Genomic DNA, 23,326 nt, shown 5'->3' on the forward strand with positions numbered 1-23,326 from the left:
AACGTACAAACAAACCGAGACAGTCCCGTGTGGCGCGACAAACACAGACACAGGAGACAACCACCCACAACAAACAGTGTGAAAACACCTACCTTAATATGACTCTCAATCAGAGGAAATGAAAACCACCTGCCTCTAATTGAGAGCCATATCAGGTCACCCCTTTAAACCAACATAGAAACAGAAAACATAGACTGCCCACCCAAACTCACGTCCTGACCAACTAACACATAAAAAAACTAACAGAAAACAGGTCAGGAACGTGACAGTACATAAGATATAAAGTAACTTAACGATGCAATATGCAGAAATCTTTCCGGAATTTCATGGTTGCTAATATTCTAGTTGTTCACCTAATTTCAGTTGATGTCACAAAACAATCAGTCATTGTGTACGTAATTCTTTGTACCATCTAAACCACTGTGAAATATATTTTCCATAACCAAAAATATTGTATTTTCAGCTGTTGAGGCTGGTGTACAAAACGTAAGGTAATAGATGCAAAAACTAAACTTAATAAGAATGGGAAGCATAGAAATAGTGCACATAGAACAGATCTACCGCTTCTTAGGCTTGCTTTCGGTGAGAATGACCTACAGTATAACTCAATATTTCTATGTGAACTTGGTTGAGTCGTCTAAAAAGTTACATAATGCAGTTAAGGCAAAAACATATTGTACATTTTGCAAATTCATAACATATTGTATGAATATGGACATTTTCCAATTAATACATACCATATGAAATGCAACATATCATACTAAATGCAGCACCTATCACGCCCTGACCATAGTAAGCTGTTTTTCTCTGTGTTGGTTTGGGTGTGATAGTGACTAGGGTGGGTCATCTAGGTGTATTGCATTTCTATGGTGTCCTGGTATGGTTCCCAATAAGAGGCAGCTGTAAGTTGCCTTTGTGCACTCCAGTAGCGTCACGTTTTGTTTGTGCTTTTGTTGTTTTGTTTAGTGAGTTTCTCTTTATTAAAATTATGTGGAACTCTATGCACGCTGCACCTTGGTCTCACTCATACGACGATCATGACAGCGCCTTGGATTTACATACAGAATAATACGAAATGCTCTGAGACCAGGTTGCAGCAGGGGGGCAATGGAAAGCCACTGGGCGGTCAGAAATGAATCCTTTGGATTTCCATGAAAAGCGCGAATAAACGCTTTCTCATCTCACAATACGCCTACACCTGTAATATTAGATTTTGGTTTAGACTTACCATGTAATATGCTTCACTCTTAGCTAGAGCTGTAAAAAGTGTTAGTGTTATTAGCCTTAGCTTATTTAGCTAGCTCTAACCAGCTAATCTGCCACGAAGGATATCAGAAACAAAGGAGAAGGAGTGATGAGCAGTAGCAGCAGTATCAGCATCAAACCACTGTGGCTACCACCAAGCCCAACAGCGGTAGTGCTCCCGAGCTCCAGCTAGCTCCGTGTGCAGAGCCTACCCACCCTTCCACAAGCGCCACCATAATGGCTTCACAGCCGCCTCCACCTTTGACTGTTCCTGATGAGCTTGGAACAGAGGAGCCAGCCCAGGTTAGCCTAGAATCTTACCCTAGCCACAGGTTTTCTGTCCAAAAACGTTAATTTAATAGCAACTGGTTCATAGGAAGAGAGTAGCTGGAATACTTGGTTGCTGCAGATGCAACATTTTGTTTCCCATGTCGAAAGTTCTGTGTTGGGTTCAATACCAATGCAGACAAGGCCTTCACCCAAGCTGGGTATTCTAACTGGAAGCATGCTATTGATAGTACTAAAGGATTTGCTAGGCACGCATCAAGCGAAGAGCATTTGAAATGCACTGCACTGTGGTAAGAAAAACTAGTTCTAAGTGCTATGGGAACATTGGTGTCAACACTTGTTAATGATGGGCAGCTGGCAAGAAATTGCATGTATTTGTTGGAGATTGTGGACATTATTGGGTTCCTTGTTTCAAACCAGCAACCACTGAGGGGGGCAGTGGACTTTGTCTATGATGGAATATACTCTACGAAAAGACAAGGGAGGTGTTTAGCACCATACCCCACAATGCTATATACATGTCACATTATATTCTAAATGAAATCATAGCGCTCATGAGTGATATTGTCACTGAGGAAATAGTTAAAGAAATCTGAGAATCTTGGTACACACTGAAGGTAGATGGGACCAAGAATCCTACTTGATCTTAAAATATATCCGTTGTCACTCGTTACCTGGATGAAAACAATAACGTGCGTGAGCGGTTGCTGCCAATGGCAACTCCAAATATGGTGATTTTTTATCACTTTCAAAACTCGTTCTTACCAAGCTAACAAAGGTTGGCCTAAGCACAAAAAATATACTTAGTCAATGTTATGACTTTGCTAGTGCCGTGTCAGGTAAAAAGGGGGACATGTAGAAAATATTGCATGACAAAGTAAACAGAAGTGCAATATGTTCACTGTTTCAACCACCAGCTTCACTTAGTGGTCGCTCACGCAATGTCATTTGAGAATGCGCTGGAGGACATTAATATCTGTGACTCACTCTACAAGTTCTTAAAGAAACCAACAGTGGCTGCCCTGTACACTGGATAAACCTTGAAAAGGCTACTGGATCAAAGGTGAACCGGACACCTGGCTACTGTGTCAGTGATTGTTAAAAGTTGTTACAGAATTTTTAAGTTCCTCTCTGACATCGAATGCAGCCACCATGGTACAAAGAATCCTCAGTCTTCTCGATCCTCCAAACAACTTACTCCAGGCAAAAGCAACAGATCTTTACACTGTAGTCAAAGTGTTCCTCAGTGCATTGGAGTGTGTCAAGAAGCTGAGGTGTGACAGCTAGTTCGAAGCCATTTGGGCACAGTGCGGTGCCAGTGGCACTGACGCACCACCAGCTCCAAGCAAACGATGACGTTATGTAAGTAAAAATCTCCAGCCATACGTGGTGGACAGTAGGCCAGCAGGACAGAGGAGAAGATACTGAGTAAAAGTCTATTCTTCAGCACGTTGGATGAGGTCATTGGTGAAATGTCAGAATGATTCAGAGAACGTAACAGCCAACTGGCAGAGGCTCTGTGTGCCCCTTGACCCAGCTGGATCTAAGCAAAACAAATTTGGTGGAAGCAGAGCTTAGATTCACTTGACAGTTTTTGCAGACTGAAATCACCTGCTCTGGCTCCAATGAGGACCCCACTTGATATCATGCAGAGATTGCTGACCGTGCTTACTGGATTGACTTTTGCGGCTTCCACAGCTACATGCGAGAACTCATTTTCCACTTGTGTTCAGTCAGCACAGAAGAAGCATGCTACACCTGAGGAATGCTCAACTAATCCATCAAGCCTTTGAGGGGGATCTTCAAGAATATTTCGGAGAGAATGTAATGATAGATTTCTCAGGAAGTTTCACAGTGCATGAAGGAAGCTTTTGAAAAGGTAAGATTGTTTCAATCTAGTGGGTTGTTTATCAAAATCTTGCTTTAGTGTGTAGGGCTCTGTAGCATGGTGCTGATAGAGCGCAGCAAGATTTTGTGCCATTGAACCTGTCACTTCTTGGTCAATAGATTTTTTTTGTGTTTATTATGGTATCGCGTAATATAAGCAGAATTCTATGTAATTCGAGTGCAAGAATCCAAATTACTCCCCTGGATATAGCTACATATTGATATGTTTTATCATAGAAATAGATAAACCATAACAGAAGGTAGCCTTTCTTGGTAGCCTATTGATTTTAATTAGTGTAAATGAACTGTATGTATTGGAAACTAATTTATGGTAGGCTGGCATTGTTTAATTGATTACGTTGGTTGAATTTGATTCACAGAAGCGTATTGTGCCATATCACAATGTGTTGCTGAACTCATGAGCGGGTAAAATAATTTTCCATGTTTGAAGCGGGCCTGTATAGGCCTATTTATTTGTCAAGACAGCACGACGAAGGAAGACCTTCAACACGTAAATACATGCATTACTTCTTACCCAAATGGGCGGAAGTTCGGGAAAAGGTATTAGGATTACTGTGAGCGTAGTGTCCCAAATGTATCCAGGTGTTGTCTCTCTTTCTCTCCATCTTTTGTAACAAGTGTCATATTGTGTTAGTCCGCTAGGGACCTGTTTCCATGGTATTACGTTTTTAATCAATAACCTATACCGTGTGTGTGTGTATCCTGTGTTATCATTTAGTTTGTTAGTAAATAAATAATCAAATCAATTTGTGTGGTATGGGATGATGAGTAAGACTCGGGTTTGTGCAGATTCAAGAAGTATACGACGTTCAGAATGAGACTGATATGAGATAATGATTAATAAATGGCTGTTATCGATATATAACATATCTTTAGCGTTTAATTTGGGAGATCGTAACTCTGCAAACAACTTCTTCTGTGGTGCCCCAAATTCCTAATGAGTTACATTATTCATTTAATCGGGTAACAATTAAACATAGTTAGTTGATTCGATAAATAACAGTCATCACATTAATGAGAGTCACGTTACGACAGTGAAATACACATATTTAGCAGATGCTATTGCGTGTGTAGCGAAATGCTTGTGTTCCTAGCTCCAACAGTGCAGTAGCATCTAACAATTCACAACAATACACACAAATCTAAAGGAATGGAATTGAGAAATATATAAATATTAGGATGAGAAATGTCAGAATGGCAATGACAAAAATACAGTAGAATACAGAATATAAATCAAATCAAATCAAAGTTTGTCACGTGTGCCGAATACAACAGGTGTAAATCGTACAGTGAAATGCTTACTTACAGGCTTTAACCAATAGTGCAAAAAAGGTATTAGGTGAACAACAGGTAAGAAAATAAATAAAACAACAGTAAAATGACAGGCTATATACAGTAGCTAGGCTATGAAAGTAGCGAGGCTACATACAGACACCGGTTAGTCAGGCTGATGCAAAAAGTCCGGGTAGCCATTTGAATACCTGTTCAGGAGTCTCATGGCTTGGGGGTAAAAACTGTTTAGAAGCCTTTTTGTCCTAGACTTGGCTGGGGTGGCTGGGGTCTTTGACAATTTTTAGGGCCTTCCTCTGACACCGCCTGGTGTAGAGGTCCTGGATGGCAGGCAGCTTAGCCCCAGTGATGTACTGGGCCGGACGCACTACCCTCTGTAGTGCCTTGCGGTCAGAGGCCGAGCAATTGCCGTACCAGGCAGTGATGCAACCAGTCAGGATGCTCTCGATGTTGCAGCTGTAGAACCTTTTGAGGATCTCAGGACCCATGCCAAATCTTTTTAGTTTCCTGAGGGGGAATAGGCTTTGTCGTGCCCTTTTCCCGACTGTCTTGGTGTGTTTGGACCATTCTAGTTTGTTGCTGATGTGGACACCAAGGAACTTGAAGCTCTCAACCTGCTCCACTACAGCCCCGTTGATGAGAATGGTGGCAAGCTCGGTCCTCCTTTTCCTGTAGTCCACAATCATCTCCTTAGTTTTGGTTACATTGAGGGTTAGGTTGTTATTCTGGCACCACCCGGCCAGGTCTCTGACCTCCTCCCTATAGGCTGTCTCGTCATTGTCAGTGATCAGGCCGACCACTGTCATCTGCAAACTTAATGATGGTGTTGGTGTCGTGCCTGGCCATGCAGTCGTGGGTGAACAGGGAGTACAGGAGGGGACTGAGCACGCACCCCTGGGGAGCTCCAGTGTTGAGGATCAGCGTGGCAGATGTGTTGCTACCTACCCTCACCACCTGGGGGCAGCCCGTCAGGAAGTCCAGGATCCAGTTGCAGAGGGAGGTGTTTAGTCCCAGGATCCTTAGCTTAGTGATGAGCTTTGAGGGTACTATGGTGTTGAACGCTGAGCTGTAGTCAATGAATAGCATTCTCACATAGGTGTTCCTTTTGTCCAGGTGGGAAAGGGCAGTGTGGAGTGCAATAGAGATTGCATCATCTGTGGATCTGTTTGGGCGGTATGCAAATTGGAGTGGGTCTAGGGTTTCTGGGATAATGGTGTTGATGTGAGCCATTACCAACCTTTTAAAGCACTTCATGGCTACGGACGTGAGTGCTACGGGTCTGTAGTCATTTTGGCAGGTTGCCTTTGTGTTCTTGGGCACAGGGACTATGGTGGTCTGCTTGAAACATGTTGGTATTACAGACTCAATCAGGGACATGTTGAACATATGAAACATATACGTATGAAATGAGTAAAGCTGTATGTAAACATTATTAAAGTGACTAGTGTTCCATTATTAAAGTGACCAGTGATTCCATGTCTATGTACATAGTGCAGCAGCTTCTACAGTGCAGGGTTGAGTAACCGGGTGGTAGCCGGCTAGTGATGGCTATTTAACAGTCTGATTGCCTTGAGATAGAAGCTGTTTTTCAGTCTCTCGGTCCCAGCTTTAACCTGTTTGGGCTGCAGGAGGAGTATTGAGTAGCCAGATAAAAGGTGCCCATTTTAAATGGCCTCGTACTCAATTCTTGCTCGTACAATATGCATATTATTATTACTATTGGATAGAAAACACTCTCTAGTTTCTAAAACCGTTTGAATTATATCTGTGAGTCAAACAGAACTCATTTGGCACAAACTTCCTGACCAGGAAGTGGAAAGTCTGAAATCGAGGCTCTGTTCTTCTTCCTGCCTATAAATGGGCATGATACGTAAGAGTATACGTGCACTTCATAGACCTTCCCCTGGATGTCAAGAGGCTGTGAGAGAAGAAAAGTAGTGTTTATCTTGGTCTGAAGTGGAATACAAGCTCTTTGTATGACGTGTCCCTCATTTCCGGTACTCTCGAGAGCGCGAGGTGGACAGTGGGATTGCCTTCTGTTTAGCTGCCGTTATAGGCGACTACTATCTCCGGCTTTGATTTTATTTGATACATGTGACCATATCATCGTAAAGTATGTTTTTTCAATATAGTTTAATCAGATTATTGAAATTTTTTCGGGAGTTTTGCCGTGTTCCGTTCTCTGACTTTGTTGACGATGGAGAGATCCGTGCCACTTGGCTAGTGTGCTTGCTAAATCAAGAGGGAAAGTTGCCGTTCTAAATCCAAACAACGATTGTTCTGGACAAAGGACACCTTGTCCAACATTCTGATGGAAGATCAGCAAAAGTAAGAAACATTTTATGATGCTATTTCATATATCTGTCATAGATGTGAACTAGTCGTCGGCGCCCAAGTGTTTCTGGCTATTGTGGTAAGCTAATATAACGCTATATTCTGTTTTCGCTGTAAAACACTTAATAAATCGGAAATATTGGCTGGAATCACAAGATGCCTGTCTTTCATTTGCTGTACACTATGTATTTTTCAGAAATGTTTTATGATGAGTAATTAGGTATTTGACGTTGGTGTCTAATTATTATGGCTGCTTTCGGTGCAATTTCTGATTGTAGCTGCAATGTAAACTATGATTTATACCTTAAATATGCACATTTTTCGAACAAAACATAGATTTATTGTATAACATGTTATAAGACTGTCATCTGATGAAGTTGTTTCTTGGTTAGTTTGGTTGGTTCTTGGTTAGTTAGGTTGGCTTTGTGCATGCTACCTGTGCTGTGAAAAATGTCTGTCCTTTTTTGTATTTGGTGGTGAGCTAACATAAATATACGTGCTGTTTTCGCTGTAAAACATTTTAAAAATCGGACATGTTGGCTGGATTCACAAGATGTGTACCTTTCATATGCTGTATTGGACTTGTTAATGTGTGAAAGTTAAATATTTTAAAAATATATATTTTGAATTTCGCGCCCTGCACTTGAGCTGGCTGTTGTCATATTGTGGGCAGCCTCGGGCTTGCAGCCATAAGAAGTTTTAATTCACCTGTACTGACCTCGCCTTCTGGATGATAGCGGGGTGAACAGGCTGTGGCTCGGGTGGTTGATGTCCTTGATGATCTTTTTGGCCTTCATGTGACATCGGGTGCTGTAGATGTCCTGGAGGGCAGGCAGTGTGCCCCCGGTGATGCATTGGGCAGACCGCACCACCCTCTTGAGAGCCCTCCGGTTACGGACGTTGCAGTTACCGTACCGGGCGGTGATACAGCCCGACAGGATGCTTTCAATTGTGCATCTTTAGATAGTACCCGCAAAACACCAGTCTCAACGTCAACAGTGAAGAGGCGACTCCGTGATGCTGGCCGTCTAAGCAGAGTTGCAAAGAAAAAGCCATATCTCAGACTGGCCAATAAAAATAAAAGATTAAGATGGGCAAAAGAACACAGACACTGGACAGAGGAACTCTGCCTAGAAGGCCAGCGTCGTGGAATCGCCTCTTCACTGTTGACGTTGACACTGGTGTTTTGCGGGTACTATTTAATGAAGCTGCCAGTTGAGGACTTGTGAGGCGTCTGTTTCTCAAACTAGACACTCTAATGTACTTGTCCTCTTGCTCAGTTGTGCACCGGGGCCTCCCACTCCTCTTTCTGTTCTAGTTAGAGCCAGTTTGCACTGTTCTGTGATGGGAGTAGTAAACCGCGTTGTACGAGATCTTCAGTTTCCATTTTGAGCCTGTAATCGAACCCACAAATGCTGACGCTCCAGATACTCAACTAGTCTAAAGAAAGCCAGTTGTATTGCTTATTTAAGTAGAACAAAAGTTTTCAGCTCTGCTAACATAATTCCAAAAGGGTTTTCTAATGATCAATTAGCCTTTAAAAATTATAAACTTGGATTAGCTAACACAACGTGCCATTGGAACACAGGAGTGATGGTTGCTGATAATGGGCCTCTGTACGCCTATGTAGATATTCCATAAAAAATCTGCTCTTTCCAGCTACAATAGTCATTTACAACATTAACAATGTCTACACTGTATTTCTGATCAATTTGATGTTATTTTAATGGACAAAAAATGTACTTTTCAAGGCCCATCTTCAAACTCAGTGCCTCTTTGCTTGACATCATGGGAAAATCAAAAGAAATCAGCCAAGACCTCAGAAAAAATTGTAGACCTCCACATCCTTGGGAGCAATTTCCAAATGCCTGAAGGTACCACGTTCATCTGTACAAACAACATCTGTGTTTAGAATTATTTTTGTTGTATTAATGCTATTTAATCTCTCCTCAGACTAATATTATTCTGTTTGTTCGGTGGGTACCTTTGCCACTGTTCCACCCCTTGTGTATTGAGCTGTCATGGTGTATTTGTTAGTACGCAAGTATAAACACCATGGGACCACGCAGCCGTCACACCGCTCAAGAAGGAGACGCGTTCTGTCTCTTAGAGATGAATGTACTTTGGTGTGAAAAGTGCAAATTAATCCCAGAACAACAGCAAAGGACCTTGTGAAGATGCTGGAGAAAACAGATACAAAAGTATCTATATCCACAGTAAAACAAGTCCTATATCGGCATAACCTGAAAGGCTGCTCAGAAAGGAAGCCACTGCTCTAAAAACGCCATAAAAAAAAGCCAGACTACGGTTTGCAACTGCACATGGGGACAAAGATCGTACTTTTTGGAGAAATGTCCTCTGGTCTGATTAAACAAAAATAGAACTGTTTGGCCATAATGGATATATTGAAGCAACGTCTCAAGACATCAGTCAGGAAGTTGAAGCTTGGTCGCAAATGGGTCTTCCAAATGGACAATGACCCCAAGCATACTTCCAAAGTTGTTACAAAATGGCTTAAGGACAAAGTCAAGGTATTGGAGTGGCCATCACAAAGCCCTGACCTTGTGGCCATCACAAAACCCAATTTGTGGGCAGAACTGAAAAGCAAGTACGATCAAGGAGGCCTACAAACCTGACTCAGTTACACCAGCTCTGTCAGGAGGAATTGGCCAAAATTCACCCAACTTAATGTGGGAAGCTTGTGGAAGGCTACGCAAAACATTTGACCCAAGTTAAACAATTTAAAGGCAATGCTTCCAAATGCTAATTGAGTGTATGTAAACTTCTGACACACTGGGAATGTGATGAAAGAAGTAAAATCTGAAATAAATCATTCTCTCTACTATTTTTCTGACATTTCACATTCTTAAAATAAAGTGGTGATCCTAACTGACCTAAGAGGGAATTTTTTACTAGGATTAAATGTCAGGAATTGTGAAAAACTGCATTTAAATGTATTTGGCTAAGGTATATGTAAACTTCTGACTTCAACTGTATATTTCTTCTAAATATAGTATAATCCATTTCTAAAATGACTAACTATAAGATTTTACCTTCCTTATAAGTCTGAAATACATATTTGTATATTTAGTGTTAGAGAAAATGTGCATATTTTCTAAAGGTCTCTTGATTAAAACGTCTGCCCCCATTGCTCTAGTTTGGCTTCCTGAACTTGTTAGGAAATCACCTTTCATCTCATATGACTTTTGTCCTTCTATGACAAATATAAATGTTTTTTTCTTTAAAATCTATGAATTATTTTAGATTACTGGCTATAAATCGATCTCTGAATGTGCCACAGCAACGAAACCACTCTCCCCTGCTGTGTTACGATGTATGTATTCCAGGCATATGTTAGTGGCTGTGAGGTAGGGTTCAGCCAAGAGTTAAAGGAAAGTCAGAAGAGCGAATTAAATGGTAGGAGGGAGTCCAAGCTGGGACATGCTAGCTTCAAGTGTTGTTCGATTTCACATCCTGCTTCATACAGACAGAAGAGACATAATCCTGTGTCTGTGAGAATCTATTCCACCGCTCAATACAAGCCATTTCGATCTACAGTGTCCACAGATTGATTTATAATCAAAAATTTCAGTCAGAACCAGTACCAGAACCACGCATCAAAGATGTTTTAATTATAATCCACATGATAATTCACATTTCCTGTTGCTGCAGGGTTATTTGCCTGCTGTAACAAGCTGGCTCAAATTAAGATCCTACATTTGTATCCTTCACTTTGTTGTTCAGTTTCAATCTTTCTTCACTGCCCCCATAATGTGGACATATACTGTAATGTTAATGGTATAATGCCAAGTATATCCTAGAGCAGACACACTCAAAGCTTATCACAGAAAGGGATAACATGCATGTGATTCTCCTAGACAAGAGCAAAGCTGGGACACAACCTTCATAGGTTTTGATATTATCCTTAATGTGTACAATTGAATTTCAGTTTCTGTTGGCTAACATAAATGTACTGTCTGTATTGAGGAATATTGTTGTAGGAAACAAAGCAGCCATTGAGTCCCATACAGTTATTGTCCAATTACAGAGGTAAGCCATTTAGGAAGGTAATGGGCAATACAAAGAAAACCGTGGCCATCTTTACGATGTTGTGAGCTGCATGGTAATTGCTGTTATTTTCAAAGAAAAACTTAGAATTATGTTAACATTTACACCCTGGCGACAGCACTGTCTGAGCACAAGAGATGTGATGCACCTGAGTGAGACCTGGAATCTTGTACAAAGAGGTTAGCAGTGGCAGCATTTCTGTCTTTTATTGTATGTGATTAGTGTACAGTGTACATTAGGGATACATTACTTGCCTTAAGCCCAAAGCTTTTAGATTTTTAACAACCTCTAACTCTCAATGAACTAACTGAACAAATGTGCTTATGTCTTTTGGATCTCCTGCTGTCAATGTTTTGTTTTAGTTATAGAGATTCATTCTGAATCATTTGAACACCTTGCATCCACCTACATGGGGTCTTGTTACATAACGAGACAATGGTTATGATGGTGCCAGAGTTTCCCCAGATTATTTTCCTGGCATAGGGGGTGCCTCACCTATACAATGAGAGGGGAAAACTGCATGGTAGGGGTCTGCGTGGGTACACTCTTAGAAACATATGATAACCGTTTTTGGTTCCAGGTAGAACCCTCTGTGGAAAGGGTTATACATGGATCCCAAAATGGTTCTCTCTGGAACCAAGGGTTCTTTTATTTTTTAATTTTGTTTCTAAGAGTGTAGAGAGGGGATGGCTGGGGCTTTAGGCAGTTGATAGGATGAGGATGACACTCCTATTTGACTGGCAGCAGGAGTTCAGTCAGTCAATGAGGTGATGAGTGGCAGCATGAGTACAGTTAGCCCTGGAGGTGGTGGGTGGCATCCGTAGTACAGTCAGCCCTGGAGGTGGTGGGTGACATCCGTAGTACAGTCAGCCCTGGAGGTGGTGGGTGACATCCGTAGTACAGTCAGCCCTGGAGGTGGTGGGTGACATCCGTAGTACAGTCAGCCCTGGAGGTGGTGGGTGACATCCGTAGTACAGTCAGCCCTGGAGGTGGTGGGTGACATCCGTAGTACAGTCAGCCCTGGAGGTGGTGGGTGACATCCGTAGTACAGTCAGCCCTGGAGGTGGTGGGTGGCATCCGTAGTACAGTCAGCCCTGGAGGTGGTGGGTGGCATCCGTAGTACAGTCAGCCCTGGAGGTGGTGGGTGGCATCCGTAGTACAGTCAGCCCTGGAGGTGGTGGGTGACATCCGTAGTACAGTCAGCCCTGGAGGTGGTGGGTGGCATCCGTAGTACAGTCAGCCCTGGAGGTGGTGGGTGGCATCCGTAGTACAGTCAGCCCTGGAGGTGGTGGGTGACAATAGTAGTACAGTCAGCCCTGGAGGTGGTGGGTGGCATCCGTAGTACAGTCAGCCCTGGAGGTGGTGGGTGACAATAGTAGACTGGCAGGTAGCTCTGTTAATTGTGCCATTGTCTTCTGGTTGAAAGGAGGGTGGCACAGCACCAAGCTCTCTTTTGTGCTTGATAAGGAGGACAAGGCAGCTGATTGGCAGGGTTGTCAGAACAGGGTTAATCATGCATGACGATATGCATGCTTTGCCAATCTGGGATGTTTGAGAAGATGGAGAGCATTGGCTTTACATTGCTCTGACGTTGCACATGAAATTAAGCTTAAAGAGCAACTATAAGAGTTTGATAATGTTCTTTCAAGGCTGTACAATGGCTTCTGCACATGTTTTCTAAGTAATTAAAAGGGAGGCACTGCAGCAATGAAGTATGAATTCAGTACGTTCTGTACTGTACTGTACGGTAGAAACAGATGATAAACGCTCATTCAAGCACAAAACAGCCTTAAAATATATTCCTTACTTCAAAGGAAGCTTATGCTGGCATCCAACCACTGAAAACGACAATAAGTAATGACTAACATCTTGAGCATTTTTGCTGCAAACAAAACCCAGCCAATGGCAAATACAGAAATCAGAAATCCGGTCATGACTCCAGCTGCTTTGATGTTGCAAAGGACAAAGCGGATACATGGGGATGGCTGGAATGGAAAACACTATCTATCTATAAACGCAGAAATAACCATTCCTGGTTTAAGTTAATCTTATGAATGGATTAATGTTTCCACATTGTTATCTGTTTGGAGGTGCTGTGTGAGGCTTTTCACTGTGATATTATGGGCCCAGTTACATTCCTGACACGTGGGAAAATGCAGAGGCAGTATCCTGTCAGAGGAAGGGCTGTAGATTGACAGGTGTGTAATCGTGGTGGCTCGAAAGGAGGGCCTGTTTCATGAGGCAATGACTGGCCCTATCTCACTAAATGATCCCTGGCACTGTTTATCCTCAGTGATAAAGACACTTGCATGCAGAGGGCCAGGGATGGAGGGCTTTGGATGGCACTGTAGCTGCAGTCAGGTGCAGGTAGTCTACAGGAGGCACAGCTGGAGACAGTCTTATGTTTGATTGATCTAATCCAAGCCAGGTCTGACAATTCCATACAAATATGCAAAATTTGATCATCAGAAATGATACAGGTTTTGTTTGGAAGATGTTACTTTCTGATAATAGGGTGATTATATTCTGGCCACTTACACCTATACACAAGGTAAATGTAGTTACCTTTTGCACGTCAGACTGTGGAATGAAACAGAATGCAGGGGGTGAAATAGCAGCACAGATTTGATAACTTATTACTTTAGAGAGAAAGGTTTCTCTGCTCCTTTAGGAGAGACAGGATGGCTTCGCCTGGTGGAGTCAGTCTCTTGAGCACCATTTTCCTGCTGTGGCAATGAGGCACATTGGCGATCATATCAGTTTGTCAAGGCGGTTTTATCTGGCCCGGGACAGGGGTCCTAGCCCCCTCACAGAGTTACTCCACTCAATATTGTGCCGGGATCACCCAAGGCCATGTGAAATCTTCTCAGAATATTACATACTCCCCCTCAGTACCCCTTTATTTCCCACTTCAAGGAAAGCCCATTGATGCTTGCAACGTGATCAAATAATTCAATGACACTCATTTTACTCAGGCATCCTTCTCCACTGACGTTTATTTAGAGGCTTCTATATACACAACACTTAAAGAAAAAAAATGATGTTATAGCAGATTTAATCATAAGTCATAGGTACCATATGGCAGGCTGCACTAACTCTTTAGATGTAAGTATTTCAGCATCCAGACTGAAGATAGAGCTGCAAAAAACGTTAAGTCCCAAAGCAGCACTATAACTAATGCATGTCATCTGTTGACATTCTCATGACAGACGACCTGTCGGGTTATTCCCTGTTGCCATAACACTAAGTTACTCATGATGTCTGGAAACACAATATCAGTCTACACCTCGGGCAAATCTATTAGGGATGTGGCTGGGAGCTGTGTTTGCAGTTTACACCCTTCTCCCTTTGTTCATCAGGCCCAGAATAGCTCAGCAACCCTGTCCCAAAGGGAGACAGAATGATGTTCCAAATAAGACATTGTAAAAGAAAAGCTTTTTGCGGTTTTGCAGGAGAATAATGCTGATGTTCACAACAGAGAGTGTCATATACATTTAATCTTCCAATCTTCTACATATTATCTTCTATGTTTTTGCAGTTACAGTTTTTTTTTATTAATGCATTTGTTTTCTACTGCTGTAGTAAATCAGTCCGTACTGTCTAACAACTCATTCAGATGACCTATATGATCAGACACGAAGACACATTTAATCCCATTGAGAATATGATATAATTTATATGGGAAAAGCACTCCGAGGCACACACTCAGGCATTGTGTTGATGTTCTCAAGATGCCTCTCCCTGATCCTTGCATGTAGCCATGCTTTCTGTGCACAGCTGTGAGTCCCAGCTGCCTTTACACTCAGTTGACTCCAACCACTCTACCACAGCCCCGGGCCCCGAGGGCAAGACATCTGTAGTACAGTCACTCACTGGGAGGCCTCCTCCATTAGTCACATGTCATAAACAAACAAATAGACACACCAATAAAAACATAAACAGGAGTTGATGAATAATTCATAAAGCACTTGAAAACAGAGCAGTGTCCACTCCATGTGTCTTATCACATCTGATGTTGGAAGATCTACTAGGAGACAACTGCACTCATATGTTGTCTTGTTTAAACAATGTATAATTAGGTAATGTACTTTCAAAAAATCAAAGGTCAATGCTGTCACAAGGATCTTGAGAACCCTCTCCTTAGCCACTTGAACAGCTCCATCTCTTTCTTGTTGTGTAACAATGTTTCCTTTGCTTGTTTCCTTCACAGATGTACATCCAGACCACGACTTTGACCATCTCTGTGAGCCTGAGTGCCTCTGTGTCTCTGGGGATGCTCTACATGCCAAAGGTCTACGTGGTCCTCTTCCACCCGGAGCAGAACGTGCCCAATCGCAAGCGCAGCCTCAAGGCTGTAGTCACCGCAGCCACCATGTCCAACAAGTTCCCCACCAAGGGTGGCCTGCGTCCCAACGGAGAGGCCAAGTCTGAGCTGTGTGAAAGCCTGGAGACACAAGGTTAGCAGCGAAGGCCTCCGGGTTAGGGATGGAGCGAGGGGGGAATGGAGATCAGGGGGAACAGAGGACAAAGGGACACAAGTTTAGTTTTTATAGCACTCGGTCCTTGAGTTTATGCCTTAAAGTCAGTCGGATGTAATTTTGAGGGGAAAGTATCAGGCTTGAAAAATGAAAAGCAATGCACTTGCCTTTATATAAACTTACTTGATGGCATTGTTATTTTACACCTCAACAGCTTTGTGAAATTATCTATTGTTATTTTCAGGATGTAGGGAATTGGTAGTGCATTTTGTTTCATGCCAACCCTAGTAGCATCAAGCATTGGCTGGTGCTCTGAAACGTGGCATTGTCGGCAAACAGGACATAAAGAACAGCACAGGGTGAGATGGATTGATAGGAAAGGCTTCACATTCAAGTATCATACTTTAGAGATGGCCATTCGTATTAACTTTCCAGTCTCCATTGGTGCAAAAGGAGGCAAGATTATTGCTCCAGCACTTCAGCCCCATCTTACAGTAACACAGCTGCCGTGGTCGGAATTACCAAAATCCCTAAATGTAAAAGCGTATTCCAAATCATGAGAAAATACGTTGATTTATGGATAGTCACGCTCATTCATCCATACAGAATGACGTTTTCCTGTATCTAATGCATCATCAGTCAATATTCCCATTACCTTTGGAGAACCAAAGCCAATGTTGACAACATGTTCTGAATCCTCTATCATAGTGCTATTTGAAATATGCAGTTGCACTTCCTCTGAATGTGTAGGAAACAGGAGATGAAACTCTCAATATGGGGTATGTCAAAGAGACTGCTACAAGGAGATGAACAGAGTTAGAAAAAATGGCATGCCATTTGGGAATGGAAAAATCATTATAACACCCATGGGAAATGCTCCCCCAATTTCACAGTTTGACATCTATACCATGACCCATCTGGCCCAAGTCGGAGGACTAACAGCTGCTCTTTGTGCTTGTGTGTCAGACTGTGACGAAGGAGGAGAGCCCTGTGAGGGACTTTAGACGCTCAGGTAACGGATGGAGAGCCTGACAATCAGCTTGCCTCTCACTCTGTATGACTGACCACTTCTCCCCATTGACATTGTGCCAATGTTCAGTTGGATCCTATGCCTGCCTAAGATATGTACTGTATGCACAAAAACTTACCCACGGCTATAGCACCTTGGATGGTGTCAGACATTTATCACATTAACCTACACACCCTTGACCCACAGACGTCGGTAGACAATGTTGGCGTGTTGTACTGCAAATGGCCTGAGAATGTGGTAACAGCCTGATGGCAACGGATGTAGGGAGATGACACCACTGTGGGCTGAATGCCGGGGATAGCTGCGCATCCCCAGTCATTTGTTTCCCACGTTGACAAACGGAGGAATTTGCTGTAATGGGACGTAGAACAACAAAAAGATGTGGGAAAAGGGGAAAGACAGATGTGTCCACAAGCTCCAATTCTTTCTGGACCATCTATTTTTTTTATCTGGGCATCGCAGAGCATGAATATTTAAATGAGGTTAATTTATCAATGCTGCTCTGGGAGAGGTTCTGGGTGGAATGGAGAGTGCCCCCCCCACCTACCACTCCCCCACTACACATCCAACCCTCCAGTACTGTTGTCCCACACACCCTCCCTCTCCACCCACTACACATCCCACCCTCAAAAACTGTTGCCTCCCACACCCTCCCTCTCAACACACCACACATCCATCCCTCACATACTGTTGCCTCCCACACCCTCCCTCTCCACCACAACACATCTCACCCTCCAGTACTGTTACGCCACACCCTCCCTCTCCCCCCACTATACATCCATCCGTCCAGTACTGTTTCCCACCACACCCTCCCTCTCCCACACTACACATCCCACCCTCAAAAACTGTTGCCCCCCACACAATCAATGTCCCCGCACTACACATTCCACCCTCCAGTACAGTTGCCTACCACACCCTCCCTCTCAACGCACCACACATCCATCCCTCACGTACTGTTGCCTCCCACACCCTCCCTCTCCACCAAAACACATCTCACCCTCCAGTACTGTTACACCACACCCTCCCTCTCCTCCCACTACACTTCCCACCTTCCAGTACTGTTGCCTCCCACACCCTTCCTCCCCCCATTACACATCCCACCTTCCAGTACTGTTGCCCCCGAACCCTACCTCTTCCTCCACTACACATCCCACCCTCCAGTACTGTTGCACCCCACACTCTCCCGCTCCCCACACTACACATCCCACCCTCCAGTGTAGTGGCCCCCACACCTTACCTCTCCAACCACTACAGATCCCACACTCCAGTACTGTTGTCCCCCACACCTTCCCTTGCCCCGCACTACACATTCCACCCTCCAGTACTGTTGCCCCCCACACGCTTCCTCTCTCCCACTACTCATCCCACCTTCCACTACATTTGCCCCCCAAACCCTACCTCTACCCCCCACTACACATTCAACCTCCAGTACTGTTGCCCCCCCACCCTCCCTCTCCTCCTACTACACATCCCACCCTCCAGTACTGTTTCCCCCCACACCTTCCCTCGCCCCGCACTACACATCCCACCCTCCACTACTCCCCCCCCCACACCCTCCCTCTCCCCCCCACTACACATCCCACCCTCCAGTGAAGAGGCCCCCAACACCCTACCTTTCCAACCACTACACATCCCACCCTCCAGTATTTGTTACGCCACACCGCTCCCCCACCACACATTCAGCTCTCCAGTACTGTTGCCCCCCACACCCTCCCTCTCCTCCCACTACACATCCCACCACCAGCACTGTTGCCCCCCACACCCTCCCTCTCCCCCCACTACACATACATACTCCAGTACTGTTGCCCCCCACACCCTCCCTCTCCCCCACTACACATCCCACCCCCCAGTGTAGAGGCCTCCCACACCCTACCTCTCCAACCACTACACATCCCACCCTCCAGTATTATGTTACTCCACACCCTCCCTCTCCCCTCACTACACATCCATCCATCCAGAACTGTTTCCCCCCACACCCTCCCACTCCCCCCACTACACATCCCACCCTCCAGTACTGTTGCCCCCCACACCCTCCCTCTTCCCCCACTACACATCCCACCATCCAGTATAGTGGCCCCCCACACCCACCCTCTCCCCCCACTACACATCCCACCCTCCAGGAATGTGGACCCCACACCCTGCCTCTCCCCCCACTACACATGCCAGCCTGCAGTCTAGAGGCCCCCCACACCTTACCTCTCCAACCACTACACATCGAACCTCCCAGTACTGTTGTCCCCCACACCATCCAACTCTCCCCACTAAACATCACACCCTCCAGTATAGTGGGCTCCCTCACCCACCCTCTCCCCCCACTACACATTCCACCCTCCAGTACTGTTGCCCCGCACACCATCCCTATCCCCCCACCACACATCAAGCTCTCCAGAACTTTGCCCCCCACACCCTACCTCTCCCCCCACTTCACATCCCACCCTCCAGTGTAGAGGCCCCCCACACCCTACCTCTCCAAACACTACACATCCCACACTCCAGTACTGTTATCCCCAACACAATCCCACTCCCCCCACCACACATCCCACCCTCCAGTCCCTCTCCCCCGCTAAACATCCCACCCTCCAGTATAGTGGCCCCCCACACCCCCTCTGCCCCCACTACACATCCTACCTTCCAGTACTGTTTCCTCCCACACCCTCCCTCTCCCCCACTACACATCCCTACCCTCCATTGCTGTTAGCCACAAAAACTCCCTCTCCCCCGCTACACATCCACCCTCCAGTAATGTTGCCTCCCACACCCTCCCTCTCCACCACTACACATCCCACCCTCCAGTGTTGTTACGTCACACCCTCCCATGTCCCCAATGCACATCCAATCCGGCTAGTGCAGTATCCCCTCACATCCTCCCTCTCCTCCCACTACACACCCCACCCTCCAGTATAGGTGTCCCCCATACCCCACCTCTACACCCACTACATATCCCACCCTCCAGTATTGTTGCCCCTCACAGCCTCCCTCTCCCCCCACTACACGTCCCAGCCTCCAGTACTGTTGCCCCCCACACCCTACCTCTCCCCCACTTCACATCCCACCCTCCAGAGTAGTGGTCCCACACACCCCCTCTCCCCCCACTACACATCCCAACTTCCAGTACTGTTTACCCCCAAACCCTCCCTCTCCCCCACCACACATCCCTGTCCTCCAGTACTGATGCCACCCACCCACACCCTTACCTCTCCCCCCACTACATATCCCACCCTCCAGTATTGTTGCCCTCCACACCCTCCCTCTCCCCCACCACACATCCAGCCCCCCAGTTTTGTTTCTGTACAGCACTTTCAGATATCAGCTGATGTAAGAAGGGCTATATAAATTTGATTTAATTTGATTTGTTACCCCCCACACCCTCCCCTTCCCCCACTATACAGCCCACCCTCCAGTGTAGTTGCCCCCCACATCCTAATTCTCCAACAACTACACATCACACCCTCCAGTACTGTTGCCCCACACACCATCCCTATCCCCCCACCACACATCAAGCTCTCCAGAGAGCCCACACACACTCACTGAGTCCACACACTCAATCCAGTTTGATTGAGTGTGTGGACAGGTGTCTTTTATACAGGTAATGAGTTCAAACAGGTGCAGTTAATACAGGTAATGAGTGGAGAACAGGAGGGCTTCTTAAAGAAAAACTAACAGGTCTGTGAGAGCCGGAATTCTTACTGGTTGGTAGGTGATCAAATACTTATGTTAATAAATACTTATGTTAATTAATTACTTAAAAATCATACAATGTGATTTTCTGGATTTTTGTTTTAGATTCCGTCTCTCACAGTTGAAGTGTACCTATGATAAAAATTACAGACCTCTACATGCTTTGTAAGTAGGAAAACCTGCAAAATCGGCAGTGTATCAAATACTTGTTCTCCCCACTGTATGTGTGATGATTACACTGTAGAACAAGTGAACTGGTGACGGATTTATTTAGAGAGGACATACCATATCGGTCGGTTCAGTCCACAACTTGATAAAATAAGTAAACATTCTATGCTTTTCTGAGATGTTTTCATTTCTATCGACATGGTGCCACTGTTGCATGCTTTGCTTGGTGCACAGAGAAAGATCTGAATGTAGTTACCGAGCCTTGCATTTGAATGAGTGCTATTGCATCACATACTATCCTATACTGTACTTAAAACAGGACCGGCTACAGGCAAGAGTGTCTTTTTTCTTGGAACTCAGTCGGGGTCTCAACTTACCGTTAAGTTCGAAATTTGGAGCAAGTTCGAAAAAGGAGCAAGTTCAAAATGTGGTTGTGCACCAGCAATGTGTCTCTTGTCATGTCAGTCACTGACAGTCACTCAATTAGCCATGTCAGCTAACAATTTTCATATTGGTAAGTTAGTCTACCCAGCTTTCTAAACTTGTAGCAATTATGCCCAAATACCGACCGGTCATGCAGGGCACGTGCCCAGGGTCCCTGTCCTCCAGAAGAGCCCATTGGTTTTGTTAGTCACTCTCACTCAGATAAAATGTACATGGCATAAATCATGGCAAAATCTCGCTAAGGGCTCCCAAAAGGCTAGAGCCGGCCCTGACGTAAAATTAACTGCAAGGGATTCTTTACCATGAAATAATCTGTACTTATAGGTCAAGCTGCAATTACTGGTTAAATAAGTAATTCTTAAGTCACTTTCAGAACAGTATATATCCATGCAGAGACATCTCACTGGGCACAGACGTCAATTCAATGTCTATTCCACGTTGGATCAACGCGATTTCATTGAACTGAGGTTGTTTCAACCAGTGTGTGCCCAGTGGGTTGTTACAACAGCATCCTGATAAGCAATTCAACATTAGTTTTGAGAGTCAATTACTAGCTATAGCCACATCTGTACCCTGCTCTGCCCTACTTTCCAGCAGATCAAGGAAATCTGCATTTAGATGCAATTTACAGTTGGCAACACATTTCCTAGGAAGTTAAATCATTCTGGTAATACTAACCACACAACATGACAAATGCTACCACTGCTTGCTATGCATATTAATTACTCTCTTACCCCACTGTTGGTTCCACCTGTACTCCCTGGTGACACTTGTGGTCTAAGGAAGTCATGCATAAATAGAAACTGTGTCGGCAATCACCTTAATGGACTGGAAGATAAGCCCCTGACAGATGGTTAAATGAGCCTTAATTGAATTGCCCAAATCTTCACCCACATCTTTTCCTTTCGCTCTTCTTTCCCTCTTCCTCTTTCACGGCTCTATTCACAGCATTGGCCTCCAAGCAGACATACATCAGCTACAGTAACCATGCCATCTAAGAGACAGACAGTGGAACTCCGGCTTGGAAGCATAGCAAGGACCTGCCCGTGGGGTGAACGAACACCAAAAACTGGAGAACCAAGATGAAAGAGCAGTGGCAAAGGTTGAGAAATGAGAATGAGAATAATCACTCAACATACAGAACTGATGTCACTATTTTCAAGAGGACAAGGCAAGGCAAATATATTGAATACCAAACAAAAGCAGTGGGGGGTGGGGAAGTGGGGATGTCAGGCAGACAGTGATGTCTCCCCTCCCCATCCTCCTTGTGACATGTCAAATACACCAGGCAGTCACGTTTCCAAATTCAGTCAGAGCCAATGACTTCAATTCAGTGTTTTCCTTCTGGAGTTTATAGAACAGCATTTCTCTTCTGGTGTTTTGTCTGAAGCTGACTAACACCCTCTTCGGTAAGAGTGAATTCAGTTTTCTCTTTGTGTGCAGCAGTGTTGTGTCTCTCTCTACCAGTAGTAATGTGCAATTATTTGCTTCCCTTTCTTCTCTGTCCTTTCCAATGCGGGTGTAATGCTGAACATAATATCAAATTAGTCAATAAGTCAAAGCTGTCAAAAGTAGATGAAAAAGTGTGTTGTTGGTGTGGGGTAAGTCTTCATTCAAGGCCAAAATAAACAAATATTAATCCTCAGGCTCTGTAACATTAACATTATGTTGTCATCATTTTAATGAAGGTCATAGTTGTGAAACAGAGCCAACAAGTATGCACCTTTCCAACATTTAACATGTCTGAATATTCAGTTTTACTGTACGTGTCCAATAAGTGTTTCCTTAACATTTTATACATCAAATAAAGCGATGGATTTTCACAGATGATAGCGATATCATAGCTGACACCATCTTTACGGCCTTGTATACAGTCATAGAGCATGCCTGTGGGAGCATAATGTTTACTGTGCTGTGTTTTCAAAATCTATTAAATGCAACATGTGTGAGGATTGTGGTTCAACAAACAGTGGCATTATCATGTTTTGACTATTACACACATGGTACCTTATGCAGATTAATGGAGATTAGAATACATGAAAAGGCATAAGAACTGGCTAAAAAGTAAAAGCCTTGTATGTTCAACACCGCCTACTTTTCAGTGAAATACAGCTTCAAGACTACAGCCCATAGACAGCCATGCACTGCCTCAGTGTATTCATGCTGGCATTCTCACATGTGAGAATATCATTTCATGGTTGTGTTCCATTAGAAATTCAGCAGTTCCATCTCAACGTGACGAATTTGGAATCTGTACCAGAAATGTCTAACATATAGCTAGCTATTGGCGATACGTTATGTAATGGTACAAAACACTATTTGGAGCCTCAGCAGTGTACTCTGTCTAGTGTGCACCATCCTTGGTTACGTTATTGACTTATTTGCCATTCACCTG

The 23,326-nt window shown here is 44.3% G+C and overlaps 1 protein-coding gene across 1 annotated transcript in view; it reads left to right on the forward strand.

Moving 5' to 3' along the window:
• The window catches only part of LOC120058622 (metabotropic glutamate receptor 4-like), a 241,552-nt gene extending 218,731 nt beyond the window's left edge, over window positions 1–22,821 (forward strand). The window contains exons 9-10 of the mRNA XM_039007381.1: window positions 15,344–15,590; window positions 21,880–22,821. Of these exons, the coding sequence (XP_038863309.1) occupies window positions 15,344–15,590; window positions 21,880–21,929 (297 nt within the window). The 3' untranslated portion in view covers window positions 21,930–22,821. The remainder of the gene's footprint in view (window positions 1–15,343; window positions 15,591–21,879) is intronic.
• Window positions 22,822–23,326: the final 505 nt, after the last annotated feature.

This window comes from Salvelinus namaycush, chromosome 14 (genome assembly GCF_016432855.1).
Source record: "Salvelinus namaycush isolate Seneca chromosome 14, SaNama_1.0, whole genome shotgun sequence".
Lineage (NCBI taxonomy): Eukaryota > Metazoa > Chordata > Actinopteri > Salmoniformes > Salmonidae > Salvelinus > Salvelinus namaycush.